At 39.7% G+C, this 26,541-nt stretch overlaps 2 protein-coding genes and 1 long non-coding RNA gene across 5 annotated transcripts in view; 1 reads left to right on the plus strand and 2 right to left on the minus strand.

The window, feature by feature from the left end:
- agap3 (ArfGAP with GTPase domain, ankyrin repeat and PH domain 3) overlaps positions 1–1,783 on the minus strand; it is a 116,649-nt gene extending 114,866 nt beyond the window's left edge. The window contains 1 exon segment of the mRNA XM_017425983.3: positions 952–1,783. Within this exon segment, the coding sequence (XP_017281472.1) occupies positions 952–1,318 (367 nt within the window). The 5' untranslated portion in view covers positions 1,319–1,783.
- A 2,814-nt stretch (positions 1,784–4,597) lies between these two features.
- On the minus strand, positions 4,598–9,453 carry LOC112450837. 3 transcript variants are annotated; one of them, XR_005234560.1, is made up of 4 exons: positions 9,343–9,453; positions 8,507–8,608; positions 6,273–7,115; positions 4,598–5,310 (listed from the first exon to the last, which is right to left on the minus strand). It is a non-coding gene; the product is annotated as an uncharacterized LOC112450837 (long non-coding RNA). The 3 variants fall into 3 exon arrangements; XR_005234559.1 differs by having other exon boundaries at positions 6,273–6,538; positions 7,062–7,115; positions 8,507–9,424; XR_005234558.1 differs by having other exon boundaries at positions 8,507–9,424.
- Positions 9,454–12,725: 3,272 nt separating this feature from the next.
- On the plus strand, positions 12,726–26,076 carry rb1cc1 (RB1-inducible coiled-coil 1). The gene is made up of 23 exons (XM_017426055.3): positions 12,726–13,062; positions 15,191–15,323; positions 15,406–15,532; positions 15,623–15,793; positions 16,101–16,303; positions 16,449–16,863; positions 16,953–17,123; positions 17,204–17,388; positions 17,535–17,721; positions 18,131–18,212; positions 18,332–18,396; positions 18,475–18,578; positions 18,741–18,867; positions 19,074–21,010; positions 21,237–21,423; positions 22,281–22,389; positions 22,594–22,900; positions 23,679–23,727; positions 23,826–23,873; positions 24,295–24,353; positions 24,565–24,692; positions 24,925–24,995; positions 25,176–26,076. Exons 2-23 carry the CDS (start codon positions 15,253–15,255, stop codon positions 25,251–25,253), a joined length of 4,881 nt encoding a protein of 1,626 aa, XP_017281544.1. The 5' UTR covers positions 12,726–13,062; positions 15,191–15,252; the 3' UTR covers positions 25,254–26,076.
- Positions 26,077–26,541: the final 465 nt, after the last annotated feature.

Raw genomic sequence — 26,541 nt, forward strand, 5'->3', positions numbered from 1 at the left:
CATACTGCCTCATAAGAACTGTCATTTCTGATCACTGCGACTTCTTCGCTCGAACAATAAATCTGTTGGCACCGCAATGAAGTCAAGATAAACAGCATCTTGATTCCAAATGTATGCGGAACGCATAAAGCTGAGCCGATTCAGTACTCTCGGAGACCTTTGGCAGCCCGGTTTTGATGGACGTTCGAGTCACAACAATAAAAGGGCTGCGTGACATATGAGAAACCGCTACCATAATTTAGCACGTCGGCGTGTGGCAGTGCATCATCTCTCCAGCTGACATAATGCTGTTCCTCTGCACGTATCAGCAGGGAGGTCGTTGTTGTCATTCCCTGGACGGCTGGCGTCAATGTTGGACTGCCAGTGAGATAAAGAAGACGGGCTCAGAGTGGCGGTCGCTGCTGTTCATCACACCATCTCTAAGGTGCATCAAGATATCCAGTCTGCCTGTCTCTGTCTGTCTGTGTGTGAGTGTGTGTGTGTGTGTGTGTGTGAGTGCTCTTTCTGCAATGGTAAAGCCAATCAATACTTTCAGGGCAACATTTCACATTCCGCAGCCTCTGTTTTCCACGATCTAAAGCAAACCAAAATTCCAGTTCAGTTAAGAGCAGAAGCAGATCCCATTAGGCGTCAGCGCACTGATTGTAGCTGCTTCCTGTGAGTGTGTTATTGTTCACACTGACTGCAGAGGAGAGGATGGGTGCAGTTCGATCCCTGAACAGGACTACATCAGATCAGGCTACGCCCCCATCCTGCAAGTGGGACTGTTGACAGTGGGCTGTGCCGAAAATGTCAATGTTACCAAGTGTGCAGTAAAAAAAAAGGGGAAGGGGGGGGGTAAATGAGGACCCCCCCCAGGACCCCTTCCCCTCAATGAATGGAAGCATCAAACGAACAGAGAACCCCCACCCCCCTCCCTCCCTCCCTCTGGGACCCTTCCTGTTTACTCACCTTCGATGGAGATTACGTGCTCCCTGATCTGGTTCTGCAGCGCCAGGTCGTCGATGCGCTCGATCAGGTCGTAGATGGCGTAGATGTTCGGGTGGACGGACTCGAACCGGTGGATCTCTGCTCTGATGGCCGCCGAGTTGGACAGGACGAACTGCGAGCCGGCCGAACCGGGCTGCGCCGCCTGGCCCGAGACGGTCCCCGAGCCGAACTGGCCGGCTCCCGAGCTGGCGCCGGACGATCCGGATCCGAACTGGGACGGGATGGACTGGGGCACGGGCACGGGCGCGGGGACCGTGCCCGGAGTGGGCATGGCCGGCTGGGACTGCTGCGAGAGACCGGACACTGGGACGCCCGACTGGAAATTCATTCTCGGGGCTTCTTCTCGTTACTGGTCGCTGGCGCTGCTGGACTCTTCTACGGCAGACAAATCAAGAGGTGCGGGACTGGAAACCGGGCTTCAGGCGAGGCGAACAAAAGAAGTTCGCGCGGTGTGGTCGGTCCTGGAAGGCGAGCGGCGCAGACGCATCAAGAGTTGGTCTTCAACTGCAACAAAACGCGGCTCATATTATTAAAACTTGACTGTGATTCATTTTCCGTTCTCGGCCAGATCTGTCCAGGGCCCTTTTCTCTCTCTCTGTCTCTCTCTCTGTCTTTGCCTTACAAAGCCGCAGTGCCTACCACTTGGACACTCCTCCCACACCGCTGCTGTTCCGGAGCTGCTCGCTTTGAAGGAGACAATGGGCTTCAGCCAGGCGCCCCGCTCCACAACACGCTGCCGCCCTGATCGCTGTTTGTTTCTCTGCTGAAATGAAATAGTGTTTTAGTCCTCTTTGGTCCAAGTGGTCCCTGCCCAGAGCCCTCCTCCTTCCTCCCTCCCCTCCCTCCGCCCTCCCTCCGCCACCATAACAAATTGATACCCACCTTATTAACGTCACACCCGCGTCAGAGCTCCGAGCTGGGTGCAAGGCAAGGCCGGGCCCGAGCGCGAGCCGCGGGTTGCCCGGCAACNAGGGTGTGATTGGATTTCTGTGGAAGGGGGTGGAGGTGGGGGAGGTAAAAAATAAAAAATCACAACGTGAACACCATCACAGTACCCTACCTGGTAGTTATGCAACCACAATAAATCAACAACAACAACAGCACATATGAGCCAGGAGCGACACCAAAGGGGGGGGGGGGGGCAATTTCCCCCTTACTGCCCCCACAGTTTTATTCTGAGCTCTTGCTAGGAGTGCATCTTTAATTTCCCATAGCTATTTAGGATTAACAGGACCTCACAAACCATTTTTAAAAATCATTGTTTTTGAGCAAATAATAAGTCAAATAAACCCCACCCAAGGCCATGGCGTCATTAAAGATTAGTCCAATCCGGATTGTGATCCAGGTCGCTGTCAAGATCTAATCACCTGTTTCTTGTGACTACCGCAACATCTCCTGAGAATTTCATCAAACTCAGCTGATTAGTTTTTTTGATTTTTTTTTTCTCAAGTAATCTTGCTAACAAACAGACAAACCGACCAACGCTACCAAAAACATATTTTGCTTGTCTTCCTCTATAAGGACAACAGTTCTACACTGAACAAAATAAAATATTATGGAGCAGAAAGCCAGTGTCCAGGGTCTCAGGAGGTCATTTGCATAACTTAAAAAAAGTAAATAAAAGAAAATAACACAAACTGAATAGTGAAATCTAAAAAAGAGTAGACCTTTGTCAGAAGGTGATTCCCTAACTCCTTTACTGAACCATTTTTCAAACAGCCCATTTGACAATGGGATAATAAAACTCCTAAAATTATTATGTCTTTTAGTTCTTGTGTGCCACCCTAAGATTATCACTGACCCCCATCTTGCCACCACTTTGAAACTGGGTGGTGCCTCTAATATTAGTGGCTGCTACAATTACATTTTGCTTTTACGACAGCAGCAAATGCAATATTGAAGCCTTTATGTGTCACATGAATAAAAGGCAGCAATTTTTTTTACATTATTTTTCAGTATTTCAATATTCTAGATATAAATATGCCCTATTTGAATGAGGCTACAAACAGTATTGTGAAAATAAATTTAAAACTCACAGTAAACAATGTAAAATACGAACTATGCTTATGATGTATTCTCCTACAATTGATGAAATGTATCTACAAGAGTAAAAAAATGATTTAAAAAAATGGCTTCTACCTATTAAATTTTCAGCATACAGAGCCAGAGTGGCCTGCTGGTTTGAATGCTTATTACAACAGCTGCTGGTGTCCAGATGACTGTTTCTGTCAGTCAAGATCTGCTGCAGCCTGCAGCAGTCTGGTCCTTTGGACAAAGGCTGGTTAAACACAAAAATGTAACTTCTAAATCATCGTAACTAAAGGTCACTTGTCTTAATTTTTACAGACAAGGTTTGGAAAGGCGAAGCTTTATATATCTAATAGGAAAGAGTCACTTTAAATCATTCAAATATTATGCAAGAAACATTAATAAATCTTAGCCTGTCAGCTTTCAGACTGCCTGCAGCTTTGAAACTCCTTTCCAACACATTAATAATCCAGAGTGCGATAATCATTTGTTTTTATTATTCATGTTACAGATGAAGCTGTCTTTCAGACCTGGCATTCATTTTGCTGTTAGCACTCAAGAGTTTAAGATAGATGTGTATAATTAAAGAAAAAAAAAACCCCAGTACTTGTCATAACAATTTCTTCTTTTTAATAAAATGCCAATAGTTTATTATACAAGCTAAATGGATGCTCCTCGCCTGTTCATGTTATTGTGAATTGGTGCATGTTTATGTAATTATATTCATCTGATTCATTATGTACCACAACCTGTTGTGACTGCAGAGATGATAATGCACATTACAGAACAGCTGCAACGTGACACATAACTTTCTTTTATCCTTTGGTGCAGCAGCAGCAGTGTGTCTGAACAATTATAAATTCAGTCCCAAATTGAACCGGTCGCTTTGAAGATTGTGATCAATATTTATGATTTCCATAATGAATGATGTTGTTCCAAGTAAACAAGTTGCTTTGCGATGAGTGTTTTCACCAAATTTCACAGAACAGATACGCTTTATTTTGCTTTTGAAGATGCTAATTTAATAGCATTTTCTGGAAACACTCTAGTACATCACAGCAATGAAGAAAACAAGCAGAGGGTTTTTTTTTAATGCGCAGATTGTCTGTTTCTTTCTTTTAGCCTTCTGCTGCCATCTGCTGGACAAAGTTTAGAACTGTTTTCTTTAAAATAACCTCTGTCCATCCTGTTGCACTTCAGATATCAAACTGATGACGTTTGTTGATCATTCAGACATCCAATCCCACAAAACACAGGATCCAGAGTTTCTGCTGCCGGTGTCCTAGAAGAAGTATCCCAAAATACCCCCAGAATTTTTTTTTCCCCGATTTTGTCAGAGCTGTTTTATTCGCATAAAAAATAATCGGTTTAGGGAGAATGGTCATATTGTTATGGCTGAATGTCAAGCTGGTAGTATAGACACAAACAGACAGAAAATTGCAATAACTATATAACTACTAACAAATGCTTTGTTTTTTTTTTTAAATTTTAGTTTAGTTTTGTACATATACATTTAAACTATTTTTTAGATAATAAAGGATTGTTTTTTTGTTTTGTTTTTTTATTGGTAAATTTGCACAAGTTGACTTGCTGACCATCAGTTCTGATATTTAGACTGATTTGATTTGTCTCTCTCTCTGAGAGATCTGAGAGTCTGTGAAAACCGCCCCAGTGTGGAAAGAACTGACATTAACAGCTTGTACGAAATTTTCTGAGTTCTGGATTTTATTGCCGAGATGAGAATTGAATGCAAAGCTTCAAGTTGTTCATTAATAGGTTCCTTTGGCCGAAACTTTAAGGCCTCTCTGTGTAATGATTTGAAGTTAGACTGCATTCTGCACTAAAGACAAAATGTCACTGCATTCATGAAACCACAGGTGACCTCTCACAAACATTCTTTGGCATTATACCATGCATACAAATGATTTTCTTTTATTAATATTTCATTATAAAGCATTATATAGCCTACTTTTCCTTCCATATGGAGCACAAGAGAAGTTAAGGGATGGAATACAAAGAAAATGTCATCCTTCTGAACAAATGGAACATATTGCACTTTTTCCAGTTTCTGAACTAAAGCCCAGACTGGAACACAAATCTTAAAATAACACTGTTATGTATTTATTTATTTGTATTTACCCAAAATGAAGCCAGGAAACAAAAGGGTGTGTGAAAAACAAAATAATCCATTATTTTCTTAGGGTTTGTTGCAGCCAGGTTCTGCTAATCAGATTTCAGTCAGTGTGAGGACCTGTGTGAAAGCTGAAGTTCTTTCGCCTGGAGCAGCTGAGTCTGTTGACACAGAGAAAAGAAGGAAAGACATCAGGAATTATGAAAATCAATTATTACCTCTTGTCAATCTGGGGATGGCCAAAGGTCCATTTCCTAACCGTGTAGAGTTCATTATTTATCTGTGAAAGAGGAAAACATCCAGGACAGGTGCTACTCTTCCCATGGGTGGACGCCAAGGCAAGTTTGGCCAAAGAGTAAACTATGCAATGATAAGAGAGGCTGCGTTGGAAGTACGTCTCAAACTGTTAACCATAATGTTCAAAATTTACTGAAAAAAAAAAATACTGAACAAGCATGACTTGTTTAGATATGTTGCCAAAAATAAGACTTTTTTCTCTCAAAATAAACAAAACAAAAACAAACATGGCAGCACAACCAGGGTTTTCAAAGCTTTATCTTAAACAAACCACGAGACCTCTGGAGCAATATTGGGTATAGGAAACAAAAGTGATAGTGTGCCATGGTTGACGGAGAACAAGCACAGGATATCAGCACAAGCAGTGTACAAACTGTTAAGCACGGCGATGGAGGGGTGATTATCTGTGCTTGTTTTGTATCAATGGGACTTGACAAACTTGTGTTGACCGTGAACTCCTCTGTCTATCAAATTATTATTTTTAGCACGACACCAAATCTAGAACAAAAAGGCTGAAATAGAAAAAAAAATCAAAATTGTGATGTTGTTTTGGGCTCTTAAAAGAGAAGTACATAAACAGATAAATACAAGTTTCTTTGAACTTACTGCTAAAAGTTAACATACTATTAGACTACACGTCCACAGATGCTGCTTCTGCATTTTGGTATATAGTTTATACTAAATAAATGATAAAATAAATGGAAAATGTCATGTGTTGTTTATCTGACCGTGTGTATCCCTGAGTTTAGGACATTGTAAGGACCAGATCATTTTTTATTATGCTCTGAGTCTTCAAAACCATATAATTGAGAGAGGGTGTTCATACTTTTCACACTGAGTCTTTTTTCTTGTGGCACCCTGAATGGACTCAAGCAGACCCACACACAGCGGAGGCGGGAAAAGGAAAGACAAGAATAGAGGTGGTAATCCAAAGAGACGGAACCCCTGTTATGTTCAGGAACCTTCTGGCTGACAAATTAAGCACTGGGGTTTCCTCTCCTGTTGAAAAAAAGGGAGAAGAAAATACACTTCGGTGTGTTGACTGGCATTTTTATCTCTCATGTTGGAGCAGCAGATGAGGTTTCTTCACATCTGCAAAAGAAGATTGGGAAGGGCTGCTGGTGAGCTGAAGAGGAGCTGAGACAAGTCAAATTTGCATATTCAAAGATACACGAGGCAAAGATGTAAGGTAAGTCATTTAGGGATAAATGTGTTATCTTAAGGAAAAAGAAAATAATACACTTTTACAGGGCTCAATGCTTTCCAAAATAGATCCAAATAATAAATCTGCACTGACTTTTTTTGTAGCTTCAGAAAACATTTAAATTCAAAACCTTCAGTTTAAACGAGTTTTCACAACTGAGCTTTGATGCAGCTGACTCTTGTGGTTCTCTACAATCTGACTGAGGTTAAACTGGACACACAAGCTAGCAAGTGACTGATGGATCACCAAAATCCAGGCGATGCACACCTGTCAATAAAAGATGTAAAGCTTAATGATGAATACTAGGTCATAAAGTTAAGAGATTTATCAGACAGACAGAAAAAAACTGACAAATAAAACCTACAAGCACGTAAGCAAAAACAACGAACAGACGGGTCATACAACACTCACCTGGGGTTGCTGCAATGCTTCAGGAAAATTATTACTGTTTGTAATCCTCACATCCTGAGCAGAAGAAAAAATAACTTTGTCTTCAAATTATGCAAGTTAAACTGAACATGCAAACCGGTTAAACTGGTGCAACAACATTTCTGTTTAGCTGCACTAAAACTACAAGTTGGTACAATTTGTTCCTGCAGTGTTGTGCGATTTGGATTTGCAGTCTTTTTCCGACCTTTTTATTTATTTTTTTCACATCAGTGTAAATTTCACATTACCCAGTTACATAGAATTGTACAGTTATTTGCAAATACAAACAGGGCAGCACTTCTGGAAGGAAGAATTTAAAAATTTCTGCCAATATAACTGTGTAACAAAAAACTGATGGCAGTGTAAAAGTTTGTAAAATAGCATTTGCAAACGTTTAAAAAAAAAAAACAAAAAAAAACTTTTTTCAGTGCATTTATACATAAAACATATTCTCTAGACTGCTGAAGGACAAAATCATAGAAATGTTTTTTTTCCTATCAATGTTTGTGAATATGTGTAAATATTGTATAATTACACTCGTAAGCAATGTGCTGGATGTTTTAATGGTTTTATTATACATTTTCATAATATTTTGTGAAGTATCTCTAACAAAATTAAAAATATATATACTGTATTTTAGGACAATTGTAAAAAAATTCTGAACAAGACATTTGCTACTTTCAAACACATTTTGTGTGACCACATAATGCTAATAGCTTTGAGTACAGAAGCTCAAATGACTGAAAAGTAGGTTTTTGAGTAACTCTACTGGGAAAAAAATGCTTTGTAGATGAAAATAATAAATGTTTTAATATCTGCATGTAAAATTAACACTGAAAGCCTTGAAATATAAAACTTTTAGGATGAATTTTGTTATGTAAATCCAGAAATTAACTGTAAGGACCTCAAGTGGTTTTTCAAATTTGTTCCAATTTATATGAAGTTTTTAGAAGTAATTTTTCACATAAGTGAATATTATAATTATTAAATTACTGCAAAGTGAATGCTGAATGTTAAAAATGTGGTCACTTGAACATTTTTTTCAAAATCATGTCTTAAAGATAAAAAGTCAATTCAAACAGAATCCAATTGAGATTTCTGTAAAAAAATTAAAAAAGTAAAACAATTTCACTGAAAAGTGCATATGTTTTAAAGTACATTCATCACTCATTAAAAATACAGTATAACAATACAGGAAGAGCCATTAAACAGTCAATGAGATGGAAACATCTGCTGCAGCTGTTTTCATCTGCGTTCGCATTTGTACCAAATGGTTTCGGATGCCACATTACCATGATGATATCCAGTAATTGATTTAAACATGATCTGTAAATTTCATAATTATGAACAGTGTTTCAGCTGTTATGTGAAGGTAAAATCCCAGCTACTTTCAGTGCAGGACCTCCCAGGGTCAACGATGTCCTGACCTTTACATCCAGGTGCACACCTCCTCTTCAACCTGTTGCTCTGCCTCCAGCCAACCTCGCTCCTCTTCAGGTTCGGAGCATGAACACTGGAAATGTGAGGTGCTGGAAAATCAAATGAAAACAACACTGAGAAGCAGACAGAGAGACAGAGAGGACCAAACCAGATGAGAAACCTCTGATTCCAAACCAAATGAGAGACAGCTTCAACCTATATCCCCCTTTCATGGCCAAAGGCAGCCAAGAAACATGTGCATTAAGTAACAGAACGAAGACCTGTTGAAGAGCAGGGAAACAACGTGGCCCTCCAGGACCAGGATTGGACCTCACTGCCTTAAGGTTTTTGTATTCCCCAGTATCTTCAACTCCATGTGAAGGCATTTGTATTTTTAAAGACAGGAGACACTGACTGAAAAATACATTTTCTGTTGTTAAAATATTGAAAACCTTTTGCTTCTTGAGACCAGTTGTCCATTTTTTCAGATGCACAAACACATCTCTTCTTTACAAACTATTTGTATTAATTTTTTTTAATGACAAGTTTTGAAATTTTCATGGCTGTTTGAATAATATCTTGCAACATTTCCTGACATAAACTTCTCTTTCTTTTTTTGGCTTCCATAAATTTCATCTGACAATCACCATCTAAAGGACAAGTATGGTCTCTACCAAAAAATTAGGAAGTAAACAGAAGAAGTAACAACACACACACAAAATGATCAGCAGCAATTGAAAACCAGGAACCATATAGACTAAAGGAAGATAAATTGACATGTCACAGGTGTGATGATTAGAGCTCACTCAGCTCCTGTAATCCATTGTCCCTGCGTCACACTCACGTGATTCCTAATTGTTTTCAGCTTTTTCTGTCTCCTGGATACCGTGTACAAAACCACAGACATAAAACTCCGACGCGACACTTCCTCGATGAACGGCAAAATGCATTTCACTCGCTGTGATTGGTGATTGATGATAGCTTCCTTGTTTTTGTAAACGCCCCCGGTTTCTATTGGCTCTGACGGTTCGATGGACATGTCAATCATCCAAATCGGCCAATGGGCTCCTGAGAAACTGCCCCGCATAATTTACAACGTCTGAAAGGAGAATTATATGCTTTTGCGCACAAATCAAATTTATTTATATAGCACTTTTCAGCAACAAGGCGGTTCAAAGTGCTTTACAGCATGAAAACACAAAAATACAGAGCAAGAGTAACATGAAAACACACGCAATAATATAAAAACCGATACTAAACTTATCTAAAACATGAGCTAAGACAATCTAAATGAAATAAATGACTGAAAGTAACATAAACAGATGAAAAACCAAGCTAGGAATCTAGGATGTATAAAGCTAAACTAAACTTACCAAAAACAAGTCATACGAAGTGATACTAAAGATAAACTGAGAAAGATATAAGATAGATACGAAGATACAAAGATATAATAAACTGATGATAAGCTAACATAAACTAAACTAGGGTTTAAAAACCTCAGCTGAACAGATCAGAAACTATAAAAGCTAGGATATACTAAGCTCAAATAAACTAATGGTACCGGAAGTCTAACTAAGAGTACCAAAGGCCAACTAACAAGTTAAAACATTTTAATAAAAAGCCAACTAAAGGTGTCAGAAGGTTTTAGAAAAAGAAAAAAAAATAGCACAGAGCTCACATAGAAGGATTTTTTTCATGGTACCATTGACTTTTTTTTCATCACAAAGTGCACAGAGGATTGTTCTTTTGCAGCATTTTATGCTATTTTCTCATTTTTCACATCTTGAGAGAACAATGGCAGGCAAAATGAAGATGTTTTTCACAGCTGATGAGGTGCTGGATGACAGCTGATAGCGGAGCCAGTCTGTGTCCTGTCGACTCTTCCTCTGATGAGGAGGATTTAGTGTATCCAGATGGGAATACCAGTGATCCAGACTATGAAATCCCATCATCAGTAAGGTATGTAATCCATTTAGCTAAGTTCTTGTTATTCATTTTGTGCTTAATTATGGGTATATATACCAAACATTTATTTGTATGTTTTTAAATATCATTTATGCTCAAACTGCTGTGAATCTTAATTTTTTTTTCTGATTTTTTGTGAATAAGTATATTATTACTTTATATATTAATGTATATATTTTTTCCTCATTTGATTTTTGCAGTGATGGTGGTGATGATGAGGAGGATGATTATCAACCACCAACATCTGGACAGGCATCCTCCAGTAAATCCCAAGCAGGGCCACGTTCTTCTGCTCCTACTGCACAGCCACATCCAGACCTTTTCAGACCCGAGGACACACAGACCAAAAGAAAACGAAAAAGGCTCACACACATCTGTCCGTCCAAAGTGGGGTCGGGGCGATTCTGCAGCACAAGAAGAAAAATGGCACAACAAAGAGAAGACAAAAAGCCACAACCACTCAGGTTCGTGCCAGCCAGGACACCTGGGCCCACTTTTAACACCACAGCTTCATGGTCTCCATTCTCCCTGTTCCTGCTCTTCATTAGTCCATCTGTAGTCTGTTCACTCATTGACAACACCAATGCCAATACTGCCAGAATATTACGGGCTGGAAAGAAGCTTGTTCAGAAAGTGCTGACAGTGGGGGATTTTTACATCTTTATGGCCATTATAATTTTCACTAGTCTTGTGAGGACGTATCACAGAGGAGACTACTGGAGAAAGACGTGGCCATATAACTTCCCCTTTCCTGGTGATAAGATGGCATGGGATCGTTTTGAAGCCATCTTGTGGTCGCTGCATCTCAGCAACCCTGAAGAAGATGAAGATAATGAGAGAAAGAAAAACACAGCAGACTGTGACAGGCTCTTCAAGATCAAGCCCCTGTGCACTGAGATTGTGACTGCCTGCCAGGCCCACTTCCAGCCGCATCGGATGATCTCCATCGACAAACGGATGGTGGCATCCAAGGCCCGTCATAGTATGAAGCAGTATCAAAAAGACAAGCCGACAAAGTCTGCCCCAGGGTGTCCTCCTAATGGGACATGTCCAGAAAACCTCCAAAGGGAGGTGCCCAGGAGGCATCCTAATCAGATGTCCAAACCATGCAGTTGACTCTTTTTGATGTAGAGCAGCAACTCTTCTCTGAGCTCTCTAGGACTGAGCTGGGTCCCCTTATGAAGGAAGCTTATTTCAGTCACCTTGTTCTTTTCATCATGATCCATACCTCACAACCATAAGTGATGGTTGGTAAGTAGATGGACCAGTAAATAAAGTGCTTTGCCTTTTAACTCAACTCCTTCCTCAGCACGATAGACCAAAGCAACGCTTTCATTACTGCAAACGAGGCCCCAATCTGTCGATTCATCTCCCGCTCCATCCTTCCACTACACTTGAACAAGACTCCCAGATACCTGAAGTTCTCTACTTAAAGCAAACCACCAACCTGGAGGGAGCAATTCACATCACTCTAGTTTAGAGTCACAGCCTCAGACTTAGAGGAGCTGAGTCTGATCTCAGTCGAACTGTTCCAGTGCACGCTAAAGGTCATGGCTCAAAGGACCCAACAGAACCACATCATCTGCAAAAAGCAGATGAGATCCTGTCCAATAGCACCACAAACCAGATCGGAGACAAGAAGCAGCCCTGACAGAGTCCAAGACTCACTAAAAAAAAGAGCGTGTCTTTCTATGGGACATGCTTTGGTTTTACAGGGACCAGATAGCCCTTAAAAGTAACCCATGCACCCCGTACTCCTGCAGTACCCCTACAGGCCTCAGGGAATGTGATTATAAGTTCTCCAAATCCACAAAAAATGTGTACTGCCCAGTAAAACTCCCATAACCCTGAAATCATTTTTCATCAGTTTTGAACGATTAAAAATGGACAAAAACTAATACACAATGTGTCTTAAATTCCTTTTAATTTCACAATGTTGCTATAGTATTGCAAAATAAACTATTAAAAATAAATAGGCTATAAAAATAAACATTTAAAAATTGTTGAAATATAACTAAACAATACCTAATTTCAGATTTAGGGAAACTTAATGAGGTGGAATCATAAATCTTTTTTAAAATAATATATTTTTTATTAGATTAGATTAAGCCACTGTATGTTTTTGATCTATGTCAAAACTTTTTTTTTTTTTTACCATTAAAAAGCATTTCAAATCAGCATGTAAAATTTCAAACTGAATCTCAGAAGTTACAAAACCAGTTCTCTGACTGGGTCCTTTCTGAGCGGCTCGTCCACGGACCGCACATCGGCTGATGACAACAACAAAACACGGCTACTGAGAGGGTGTTAGCGTAGTTAGCTGCCGGGGAATAAACAACTGCTGGTGGAGTCTGTGTGTTACCTAATCGCGGCTGGAGTTTTATCGTTGAGAACTTCAGAGAAACATGCCTCATCTGTGCCACTAATTATGGTTGTCAGCTGTTTTCTGGCTTAGTTCGGCCAACGTTAGCTAAGTGGCTCGCTAAAGCTGACTCTTAAAAATGCCAAGCTTAAACGGGTTAGCTAGCTAGCTTATGTGCTAGCTCGTTAGCTAGCCAACTCGCCCAGGCGAAGACCGAGGAGATGCGAGCAAAGTGCGGTAAGACAAAACACGTCGCTTATTTTGTTGATCGCGAGTGGGATCTCATCCTTAAAGCAATGTGTGTAAAAGCAAGTGACTGTAACTGCACGGGCCAATCTTAATGCATTTGTCAGATCCATCGCTATATTTACTATCCCGTATTAGCCTGCCAGCCCAGAGCTAGTTAGCGCAGACATAGCAGGTTATTATTGACTGCCTTAGCTTGCTAGCAGCTGCTGTCGGTGGCCACTTTGACATTACAGTCGACTAACTGGAGGCCATAGCGTTAATAATAACAGCCGTCTTTTCTTATTCCTCTTAAACATCCGTATAAGAGTACACCTAAACTGTGAAAGGCCCACATTTACGCGCAAACTGTGGACGATATCACAGTTGAAAGTGACAACGTACCCTTTGAAAGATTTTAATGTTGTCACAACAACGCTGTAATAGCTAATGATGTAGCGCTAACTTTGTTTGTGTTACATCTTTATGTGGCAGTCCACCAGTAAAGTCGTCTGGCTCTTCCGACGAATGTCAGCTCGTTTGACTGTTTTAAAGTTTGCCTTCAGTGAGACCCAACATTATAGGCAACAACGGGCTAGTTTAAAACTTGTTATTACCTTAACCCAGTGACACGGTGACTCAGCTACTACCACTTCAGTGAGCATACAAACTACAAAGTTTAAAGTAGCTGTTTTCTGTGAATTTTATTTATTTAACTATAAATTAAAGTCAAATTAACATTGATAGTCCAAGTTGTACAACTATTTTAATCAGAGAAGTGTTTTTTCTTTACTTGAGTAAATAGAAGCTTGGCAGGCTTTTTAACTAAATTATGTTTTTAGACTTGGATCACACAAACACGCTGTTATTGTACACGCTGTACTCTTTTTAAACTTCCTGAAAAACCCATCATTGACATTATATGAATTTTCGGGACCCAAGTCGTATATAAACAAAAACGAGGCGTGCCTACCTTCGCTCTGCCCCTTATACTCTTACGCTAAAGTAAGAATATAGTAAGCAAAAGGAGCGTGCCTGTTTTCAGACAGATGCCTATTGACATTTTTAATTAATGAATACTTTTGTTTTTATTTTGCCCAGCTCTTAGATGTCAAGTTTTGGGTATCATGCAGCTAGAACTAACAGCTCAAATTCACACAACACAAGATCACAATAGTCTTCCTCCACAACAGCGTGCACTACACAGATTTCTGGTGAGAAAAAGTCCACCACCTTAAAAGTAGGCATTCAAAGGAAATTATTTAGAAAGGAACGCAGATGGTGGGGAGTGATATAGGATGCTAATACCTTGTTTATTTATTTTTTTGTTATTGCATTTAGTTACGTTAACAAATAGCTATACCTAAAAAGGCATTTATTCATCACTGTTTCTATTTTTATGTACTTTTATTTAGGCAGGCAATCCCACTGAGAGAGGTGGTCTCATTTATAAGAGAGACCCTTAACACAGAACATCAGTTACATAAAAATCACACAATAATCATAAAACATTATTATGTTGACATTGTCTGTTGTCTTAGGCGCATCTTTTCTGTTCACGCTCTTTATTTCACTGCTTACACCCTGCATGCAAATCCAAAAGTTATACCTCTTTAACGATGTCTTTATAAGGTTCAGGGTGTTGTTTCTATAATAAAAAAATAAAACTTTTTGTGTTAATAATAAGTTTTAGTGAAATAAAATCCTAATTTGAGCTCGTAAAAATTTGTATCATCAGTATAAGTACTTAAAGATAAAAACTATCACTAGCAGCACTGCGAGCATCTGTATTCTTTAGTTTCATAAAGGGAAAATATCTGTGAATGTTGCTCTTTCTGGTAAAGTAGCAGCTGTTTAGTCTGATTGATTTGCCAAATGATTAACCAGTCTATCTATAGTCAGAGGTCTCTCTGCCAAGTGTCTTGTAACTTTATGTTGTAGCAGTTTTCTCTGTTGTATCGCGCTCTTTCTGTCTCCACCTTCCCCCATTCCTTTCAGTGACCCTCTTTGCTGCTTAACAGCCTTACAGTCTTAGGCTTCGAGCTGCAGAAATAGTTGTGCTTCGCTAACTGCAGTGAAGGCTTAATTGTTAGTTACTATCTTCATGTTTGTTTTTGTTTGTTCGCTTTTTTTTTTGCAGGTCTGTGGCGCGAGACTAAATGAACAAAGCAGGCAAACTTGGAAACCTCTGGGAGACTCATCATGAAGTTGTATGTGTTCCAGGTCAACAATGGCAGCACACTGACATTTGACACCGACCTTGCTGTCCAGACGTAAGAAACTGGAACCTCCCAATATTATTTGACACCATTCCTCCTCCTTATTTAATCTAAATAATTGCTTTCTTTGTCTTAGTGTGCTGGAGCTTAAACATGCCATCCAAGCCAAATATAAGATTGCAGTTCAGCATCAAGTCCTGGTGGTCAATGGAGGGGAATGTATGGCTGCGGACAGACGAGTCTGCAGCTACAGTGCAGGCACTGTGAGTGTGCTCAAACATGTTTGCTTCTTATATTCTTGGAGCGTTTATTGGATGCTGTTTTAAAACTCCTTTCTCACTGCGGATCTTTAGGAAACCAATCCCATATTCCTGTTCAACAAAGAGATGATCTTGTCTGACCGGGATCCAACAATCCCCAAAACCACCTTCTCGATTGAAAGCGAGATCCAAGTGAAGGTGGAGGAGTCACTACTGATGCCAGCTGTCTTTCACACCGTTGCCTCACGAACACAACTTGCTCTGGTAGTCATCAGTTTTGCTTTTCCACGCTTGGGGGCATTTTTTTTTTAAACTAAATTGCTTTTGAAAGTTTGCTTAATAAATTATAAAATATATATATATATATATATATACTGGATTAGGGCTACTGTAGAAAGATGATGCAAAATGACAGACAGCAAGCAAGAGTAAGGGCTTTTAGCAAAATAAATATCAGTTGGTTTGTCTCTAACGTGTTTTTAAGTATTAAAAAGAAATGCATTTAATAAGTATGAGAGATTGATATTTTGCTGCAGTGTTGATGTGCTAAAATATTTTTCAACTTCTCCAGGAAATGTTCGAAGTTGCCAAAAAACTTTGCTCTTTTTGTGAACGTTTGGTTCATGATGAACATCTCCAACATCAAGGCTGGGCAGCTATCATGGCCAATCTGGACGACTGCGCCCTGTCTTATCAGAAGTTGCTCATGAAATTCAACGTAGCATACACTAATTATCAACAGGATCTGGAGGAAATTAAAGTTAAGCTGTCCAAGTAAGTGTAATTGTAAGGTTGTGACATGTTGTTCCACATATTTTGTTTTATTTCTTTATGGATTCCTTTTAAAACTCAAGTGATGTGTTTGCGGACTCAGAGGTTTTAAAATGAATTCTCACATATTCTCTTGTCACGATTGCAGGTTAGGGACTTCAGTTTCTGTAATGGCCAGGATACCTCTGCTGGAATGTTTGACAAGACACAGTTACAGAGAGAGCATCGAGAAGTCCAGTTCAACCCCAGGAAAGGATTCGGATGAGACAGAAGAAGAAAAATCCACTGACTCGGTGCTCTGCGCTACACAAATACCGATGCCCTCCAAGTCATCAGCCTCTTTGTCTGCTTCGGGTACAGCCGCATGTGAGCCAGATGGGGATCAGGAGACGAATGAGATGACGGACAGCGGCGGGCTAAGAGCCGCGCTTTTAGACGAAGACGTTCCGGAGCTCGCCAGCCAGTCCGTGTTCAATGTTACGCTGTTGGACTGGATCAACGTACAAGACAGACCTAATGATGTGGAATCCGTTGTGAGGAAATGTTTTGATTCCATCAACAGGGTGAGAACTCTCTAAATGCTGTTCTGACATACAGAGTTGTAGCGTCTGTTGGGAGGCGTGTGGTTTTATGGAGCTGTTGTATTTTTCAGCTCGACCCACGGATCATTCAGCCTTTCCTGACGGAGTGTCGGGACACAATTGCAAAGCTGGATAATCAGAACATGAAATCCATCAAAGGGCTTGAAGACAGGTTATATGCTCTTGACCAAATGATTGCAAGCTGTAAGAAGTTGGTAAATGAGCAGAAAGAACTCGCTCAGGTATTTACAGACAAGCACTATTCAAATAGTTTCTCCGATTAAATCTTGGATGAATTATGCTTATACGCTCTTGCTTGCAGGGGTTTTTGGCCAACCAGAAGCGAGCTGAAAACCTGAAGGACACGTCTGTTTTGCCTGATCTGTGTCTGAGTCACACCAACCAGCTGATGATCATGCTGAACAACCACAGGAAGCTGTTAGACATTAAAAAGAAGTGCACCACTGCCAAACAAGAACTAGCAAACAACCTTCAAGTCAGACTCAAGTAATACTAAACATCTTTTCTCTGTTGATATTTCTTGTCCATCCGATATTTTTTAAACGAATTTGAGTTGGATGAGGATTACTTCTTAGATAAGCGGTTAGACACGACAGTCATGTTTGAATTTGAAATGGTTGCTGTGATCGTAGATGGTGCTGCTACGTGATGCTTCATGCAGATCAGGACGGAGAGAAGCTCCAGGCTCTCCTCAGACTTCTAACAGAGCTAATAGAAAGAGTGAGGGTGGTGGAGGCCCTCAGCACCGTGCCCCAGATGTACTGCTTGGCTGTCGTGGAAGTCGTGAGGAGAAAAATGTTTATGCGCCACTACCGAGCGGTCAGTGCAAATGATCATCATACTCTCTTTGCCATTACTAGATAATTATGTTTGTATCTTTATTTGATCTAATTCAGACTTTTTGACCACATTTATTGCAAACACAATAAAAGCTGTTTAGAAATCCATAGATTGCCACTCAAGAGAGGCCATTCTGTTTTAGGTCTGCACGGCTTTTTCACTTTATTCTTACACAGATACTTTTTATTCAAGATATAACAAACAATATTGTTCATTTTGAAATGACAAGTTTTGCCTCTGAAGTTTGAATTTTTTTTGTTTCATTCAATATCTGCATAACAGTTCAGACCACTATGTGTACCTCCAGCTAATAAAAGTTAGTTTGAGAGGATCCTAATTTTTTTTTTACTACATCTCATGTCTAAATCCTTATTATCATTCTTTTCAGTGGGCGAATGCTCTTGTGAAGGATGGGAAACAGCTGTATGAGGCAGAGAAGTTCAAACGGGAATCCTTTGGAAAGCTCTTCAGTAAGTGTTTTTAAAATCTTAAGCTGATGGTTAAATAAAGACTAAATGTACCTTTTTAAATAACATGTTTAATCGTATCAATGTTTGACCCATTTACTGTATTTTAAAATTTTTTTTAGGGAAGTCTTTCCTCCGGAATCGATTGTTCAAAGGTCTTGATTCATGGCCTCCCACTTCATTTTGTGTAAGTTTGAAATGAGTGGTTTATAAGGTTGGTGTTAATATTTAGGCACAATTTTTATAATTGCTGTGATTTTTATAGACGCGAAGGCCCAGAAGGTTTGATGATGAACTTCCAGATATCTCACTTGATGACCTGCAGTACTTGAAATCATGTTGTCCTGCAGAGGTGCAGCCTTTTCTTATGTAAGTCGGTGTCCTCAGTCACTCGAAAGGTTCAGAAATATGCTTGTTTGTTACTCAAAACTTGTTGCAAAATGAATTATGTGTAAAGTATTTGTTTCTGTAAATAGAAATTCTTTTGGTTTGTGTTTTTCTAGTCTAATTGTGTTTCATTTTTCTCTTCAGGGTCCCTACTATGTGTGACTTTGAGCCTTTAAATCACCATGTGGAGTCCCTTCATCAGCTGGTCCAAGCTGCGCAGAGCGTGGATGAAATGTCTCAAACTATTACTGACCTACTAAGTGAACAAAGGGTAATTACTTCTTTTTTTATGTCCTTCACTTGTAACATACTGCTTTGAAGTGATAGCTTAAAATAACTATGTTAAAAAGAAATAACATAGTTTGTTTCAGTGTAGAGTTCATTTTCTTCTTCTCCATGTGTCTACTGCTTGCAATAGTTTGTGAAACTACATTACTTGGTAAAACCCTGTATATGCAATCTGCTTTGCCGTTCTAGGTGTCCTGTAGTCTGAGGGCCCAAAGATTAACATCATTGACCCGACAGTCTGAAAGCAAGCCTGGGACCACATCATCAGTGTCCTCTAAAACACCTCCCTCTCTTAGCCTTCAGGGACCCAGCTGCCAGCCCCTACATGTACCCATCCCAGCTCCTTTAGAGGATTTATCTCCTGACAGCATTGATGCGCAGACATTTGACTTTGAAACCATAGGCCATCCAAACATGGATCCTGTCCTGCAGCAGGGATCCCTTGACTTGGACTCTCTTGCAGAGAGCCCAGAATCTGACTTCATGTCTGCTGTCAATGAGTTTGTGATCGAAGAGAACCTGACCTCTCCCAATCCCATCAGTGACCCGACCAGCCCTGAGATGATGGTTGAGTCGCTGTACTCCTCAGTCATTAATGCTATTGACAACAAGCGGATGCAGGACACCACAACACTACAGAAAGAGAACTCAAGAATTGTTGAACTCCAAAAAGCTGTTGAAAAATACAAATATGCTGCAGAGGAATCCCACTCTAACTTAAGGAGTGTAAAGGATGACCTCTACTACTTAAGAGGTCTAGTAGTGAAGGAACAACATGACTTTGGGTTAGCTCTGGTTAGCATGAGCTCAGAAGTGCGTACTACTGTGGACGAGATCTGCCAGACTCATGGAACTGAGTTAAAAGAGCAGCATCAATGTGAGCTTCTAAGTGTTCGGCAAGAGCTTGAGAAGCAAGTTCATGCACTGACAGAGGAAAACCAAGTAAACCAGAGTATTGTAAGAGATGTGCAGCGTGCAATGTTGGAGCTCGAAGGGCTTATGGAGCGCAAGGAGAAAGAACTTACCCAGCTCGAGAATGAAAAGGAGCGATGGGCTGTAAAAGAGAGTGATCTCACCGATCAGATCAAAGACCTCGAGCAGATTAACAGCGATCGAACCGAGGAGGTCAACATGCTTTCAGCTTCGAAGGACTCGCTGGCCAGCCAGCTGGAAAACCTGCACTTTGAGATTGAACGCAGTCAACAGAAGATTCGACAGGAGTTGGAAGCTGCTGCTCAGTGCCATTTACAGGAGTTGGAGGATAGAATGAACCAGGAACACAAGACTGAAATGGACAGCCTGAATAAGAATAACCAGGTGGCTCTGGAAAATCTTGCTGTTGAAAATAATGCAAAGTTAACTGAGGCAACTGATCACCATGCCACTGCCATTAAAGAAAAGGAACTTCAGATCAAGGACTTGGAGGCTCGATTGACGGAGCTCGCAGAACTCCGCTGTAAACTAGAGGTAGAGGTAGCCTTCAAAGAGTCCGAGACAGAAGAGGTTAGAATTTTATTTGAGGAGGCCAAGAGTCAACAGGCAGAGGCTATAAACACCCAAATTGAGGCTGAGACCAAAGTACTTAGAGATGAGTTGGCCGATTTCAAAAGACAGCTTCAAGCAAAAAACGAGGAGTATGAAGTGGACCTGGCAGAGCTGAGGAGTCTCATGAGGATTGAGAAAGACCACTGCATTTCAGAGCTGGTGAACAGACACGAGGAGGAGGCCGCTCTGTTGCACACCAAGGTCTCTACCCTGCAGCAGCAAGCCCAGGACGCCGAGAGAAACCACGCCGAGCAGCAGCAAAACCTCAAAGAGGAATTGCTCCAGCAAGTGGCTGCTCTTAGTGGAGAGAAGGAGAAGCAACTGAGGAGTTTTCAAGAACTGGAGCTGGAGCTGAGGACTCTTCTCAACAATTTGCAGGCAGAAAATGACCTGCTTTCTAAAAAACTAGAGCATGACAAACACGCAATTCAGAAGGATGGAGACAAAGAAGCAGCTCCAGATGTTGTAGCACAAGAAGCCTTTAAAGAGTTGGAGCAGCAGAAGGAGAAGCTGGAAAAGGAACTTTTAGACAGAATTAAACAACTTGAGAAAGAGCTTCAAGAGAAGCAATCTTTAAAAAGGTAAATGCTCAAAAGAAAATCACAAGTTAGATTTATCGCAATGATAAATTTAACTTTAATTAAAAATCTGTAGTATATAATCCAACTTTATGTTCACTAAAACTAAAGAAATATGCATGTAATATTACCCTCTGATCTTGTGCTTTCAGTTTAAAGAAAAGTTTGACATGTTTGCCCTCGGAGGCACAGTTATTTTGCCAGAATTAGTCATAAGTGTGTCTTTCAGTGACGATGGGTTGTCGCTGCATGCCGATGGCCGTGCGGATGCTGGAGCGCCGCTGTCTCTGGACTCGGCGTTGCAAGAGCGCCTGCAGCAGGAGAGGGCCTCCCTGCAAACTCAGTTAGAGCTCCTTGAAAGGAAGAAGAATGAAGAGATGCAGAACCTCAAGACCTCACTGATCGCAGAGCAGCAGGTATGCGTTTGGATTGTGAAAACGACTTTTAAAGCGCTGTGTGTACATGTGACTCTTACATCAGAAAGACGCAGATTAAACAACTAAGTTGGTTTAAATTACTGCAGTTTTACTAGAAACTGTCCCGTGTAATATTGAAAGTTGAAAGGAAACATGGTGATCCATCATCTGTAGGGAAGAAACGGGGATTACTGAAGCTCTTGTTGAAATCAAGTGACGAAGTATCAGCAATGGGGTGCTTCGAAGTGTTCAACAAGTGAAAGTAAGATCATATTCACATACAGAATCCCAAGGAACTTAAAGGATTGAAAATAAATGGTTGTGTAGCCTTAATTAATCCACCTAACAGTGAGGTTTCAGAGTGATCGATGCATATAGGAGAAGCAAACAGTAAAGTGATCCGCCCATCATGGCTGGTGCTTACTCTAAAAGCCTGCGGGGCCAATTTTATGACTTGGGGTTGCTTCAGTTGGTCAGGTCTACGATCGACGAGGTTATTTGCCTCCAGTTAATTTTTTTATTTTCCCGAAGATGACAAGGTTAGGATTTATTGAGCACAAATTGTGATCGAGGAGCTCAGGAAGCAGGAGAGTATTTTCACGGATCGACTGGTCACCACTGAGCTCAGACTTCAGCTTCATTAAAAACTTGGAGTAGAAGTTAGACTTTGGTCCAGCTCTCCGATTGTTAATCTGTTTTTTTTCTTTTTTGGGATGGAAACAAATGTAACAATGTAAAGGTTTAAAGTATTTTTTTCTGTGCCGACTTTAATATTAGTCTGTTTAATTCATCTAATTCCTCTTTGTTATCTGGTGCCTAAATTCACTGATGTCAAACTTTATATTTTTGTCGTTTAGACAAATTTCAACACTGTTCTAACCCGAGAAAAGATGAAGAAGGAGCAGGTTATCAGGGAGCTCACGGAGAAGTTCCAGGATGTGACTCAGCAGCAGGAGAAGGACAAAGGTGAGGGCTTTAATCACTCTGTGGAAAAAGTGTTTTAAAGCCTGTTGCTCATCTTAAAACAATAATGAAAAAAACCTACAGTTAAATAATATTTACAAGTTCTGTAATTTTCTCCTGCTCAGGTAGATCTTTTAAGACTAGAAATAGTTTTCTTCTGAACTGTATTGACACACATTGTTGTTTATCTGTCTCTGATTTGTACAGCTCTAATAGAGACTCTGTCCGAGGACCGGGCAAGTTTGATGCAGGAAAAGAAACACTTGGAAGAAGAGCTTAACCGCCTGCGCAGCAGCACGACGCTGGTTTCCTCCACCTTCTTTTCCCCCAACCCCTCAGCTCCAGATGCTTCAGAACCCGGAGCAGCAGCAGCAGCAGCAGCCCGTGCGCTGCCTGTTGCTGAGGCTTGTTCTTCTGGGCTCCTGTATGAGACTGACAGACTGGCCTCTGTGGCAGCCATTCAAGATGACGAGCAGGTCGATTCTGCAGTGGAAGCCAGCATGGTGGCTGTCCAGTAAGCAATTACTCTTCAATAAACATGTTTAAATTTGAGATTTTGTTTTATCCAGAATGTAATGTAAACCTTTAATATGGATTCCTTGTGAATTCAAATAGTCTTGGAGAAATCAGAGTAAGAGAACACATTTACATGCATTGTATCAACTTGATCAAGGTCAAACTAACTCTGGGTTGTCAGAGCATTTCTTAATACTACAAATGTTTAAAACTTTGTAGTACGCAGTGGAAAACATAGGAGATTTTTTAGCATCTGTTGTTCTTTGTGATGCAGCTGTGTAAATGTACTAAACCCATACCTATGATAAGAACGGGATTGATTTTAGTTTTATTTTACCAGAGAATATTTAGGTAAGAAGCTTGGACATTGTCTGATACAAACAGTTTTTTCTTTTTTTTTTTTTTCAATTATTTGGTTTTAAATTTTGTAATTTTGTTTTCTCAGGATGTTAGTTTTAAATACACCCACAGTAAAGCAAGCCTGAAAAAGCCAGTATTAATTTTACCCGGGTTCTTGCAAACAAACGCATAGAAACAAACACGTTATTGACAGATTTCAAGCGTAAACTAGTCAGGAATGGATGGACATTGGGACATTGGGACAGTTGACAGCGGACAGAAAGCAAGCTAGAATCAGACGGTGTAAGTTCGTCCTTTTTTCCTTTGTATTAAGAAGCTGCAAGATGAAAAGTGATGTTTTCCTAATTCCTTTCATTTTGTCCTCATATGTTTTGCTTGCAGCTGACATGTAGTTATTATTTTTTTTTAAATTGTAGTGACAATATGATGTCAGAGGAGAAACAACGGATTATCTTACTTGAGAGGGTAAATATACAGATTGCATTGATGTCACTGTGACCACATAATAATCTTTGTTTTCTTTTCTATGTCAGTAACTTCAATCTGCTTAATATGTGTTACAGACTTTGCACATGAAGGAAGAAGAAAACAAGCGCCTCAGTCAAAGACTGGTCAGTTAATCAGCTTTATTTGTGGATCTGTATGAAATTTTTCCACTAGGTGGCAGTAGTATCAAAGAATGAAATCCGGCTCGTGAAGACAAAAGCTCCATGATGTTTTTGAAAAGTGTGCTTGACACTGTGATAAGTGATAAAATATATTAGGCCTTAACTATGAATATAAATCTTAAAACAAATATTTTGCTGTTTGAGATTTAAAAAAAAAATCATATTTAAAAGCATCGGTGGTATTTACAAAGCTTAGGTTAGGTTTTAATGTCGTGCTTCAAATGCTAAATGTAAAAACATGAACCACAGAGCCGGTCTTTTTTTTCTCACATATAGATCATTGTTAGGAAAAGTCCTCCTGAAAGTAATTTATTGTCATTACGGTGCAGTAAAAGTAATGTTGGCCTCATTCATTTCTTTGCAGATGTCTCAGAGCATGTCGTCTGTGTCATCACGGCATTCAGACAAAATCGCCATTAGAGAGTAAGTGAATAGTAATAAAATAACACACGGCATTAGCATGTCCTCACCATTTTGAGTTTTAGCAATTTTGTTTTCAGCTGAAACTGACCATCATTACATGCGGCATAATTATACACATTATTATGTCATTACCATGACGGTGTTGTTTGCAATTTACAGAACTTGGTGTCATCGTACCTTTGTCTCTTTGTCCACCTTTTTTGTGTTTCAGTTTCCAGGTTGGTGATTTGGTCCTAATCATCCTGGATGAAAGGCATGACAACTACGTGTTGTTCACAGTCGGTCCCACCCTCTACTTTCTCCACTCAGAGTCTCTCACTGCACTGGACCTTAAACCAGGTCAGCCGGATTCAAAACCTTTTTAAAATCACCATTAGAGCTGTAGTTTGGAATTTGATTTATGGTTTACTAAAAAAAACAACAACAAAAAACCCCAAAATAAGCATGGATAGATAACATAAAGAGGTAGCTTTTATGTTCGATTTTATAAGTTAGGCATGTTAAATCGTAACTATTGTGGGTGTAAATGTTTGATGACATGTAACATGATTATTTTTGTTTTTACGTAAAGCATCAGGGACCTCAAGACGACCATGGGTTCTTGGGAAGGTGATGGAAAAGGAATATTGCCAGGCAAAAAAGGTGCTTTTAATTTTTTTTAAATGTTTCTTGATAGTAAAATTGTCATTATTTAATTGGTCAGCTAGTTCTTTTCTTTTTCCTTTTTTGTTTAAAAGCTAACTACATTCAGCCAGTCTTCATTCTTTCTTACAAAGCTTTTTCTTTCTGTTTATTTTTAATTTATTTTTTTTTCTCCTACAGGCCCAGAACAGATTCAAGGTTCCTTTAGGTACCAAGTTCTACAGAGTTAAAGCCGTTCCCTGGAACAGAAAAGTATAATAATACCCAAGTAATGAGCTAAAATGTATATTTATTTTGTTTAATTTTCAAACCGAAACTTCATGTTTCCTTAACTTTACCATCAAAACACATCATTAATGGAAAGATAACCATAATGTCATTTTTTCAGTTCAGAAATCATACATTCTATCACATTTTTTTGTTTTCTTTTAAACCCAGATTTGTTACTGTGGACCAAATGCTATTAATCTCGGGGCGTTGCCCTCTACACTGTGGCATTATGCCCTTTGACTTGTGTGTGGAACTGAACAAAGTTTGGATGTTAAATATTAGTTCTCATCAGCATTTCTCCACTTGTGGAAAATACTGTCATTATCAACATAATTAAATTTTAAAAAATTATAAAAAAACCATTTATAATAAACAATAATGGAGGAATGTTCATGGCATGCATATTGAGATATTTTCTTTAATTTACTTACCAGATAAATGTTGTAGTTGAAAATGTAGTTAATGCTGTATGTTACTCAAAAGCAGTATGGCGCTCTGTCAATACTGAAAATGTACATTATGACTGGCTGAAGGAAGCAGTCAGCTTTGCAATCCTTGAAATGCACTTTGAAAACAATGCTTTTATTAATTTGAAAAGGGAAGTTAATTGAGCTGTCAGAACTAAGTAAATATATCAGCACAAACTTCTCATGATCATAGAATATTGATATGTAGAAAACATTGTGGCTGTGTTTCATTATTGGGAGACATTGTATATTACTCATTTAAAAGAAAAAACCACACATGTAACAATAAATGACTGAAATGTAAAGGATAGAGTTTTGAAACAATAAAGGATTGATCCCCAATATTTTTTGTATTTGTTTCCTTGTATGGTATTTAAAATTAGGGAATTTTCTATATAATGTTATTTTTTAATGAGTTTTTTTTTAATATAAAATGTAACTAGAAGGGTAAAACGTTGTGGTTTATGGGGAAAAAAAATCGGAATATTTTTATTTGGTTTTGAGAAAATGACATTTTTATTTAAGACGGTTAACGCTCGGCAGGAACAATCGCAGTCCCTAACTAGGAGCCAGTGTAAAATTGCGCGGTATATTGTGCTCATTTGATGTCGCATTTTTGCTTTTGTGGAAATCTAAATGTTGGCACTCGGCTGCAGGAAACAGACTTCAAAAAGGCTTCAAATCGGGGCCCAAGAACGATGCGGCCCTCATGGAGGAGGGAGCCCACCAACATCACTTTCCCAGTTCACAGCGGGGAGCATAGCAGCTCTCCGCCGAGCACTCTCTACCATGTGGGTCTAGGGGTGTTT

Source organism: Kryptolebias marmoratus, linkage group LG20 (assembly GCF_001649575.2).
Source record: "Kryptolebias marmoratus isolate JLee-2015 linkage group LG20, ASM164957v2, whole genome shotgun sequence".
In the NCBI taxonomy this organism is placed as follows: domain Eukaryota; kingdom Metazoa; phylum Chordata; class Actinopteri; order Cyprinodontiformes; family Rivulidae; genus Kryptolebias; species Kryptolebias marmoratus.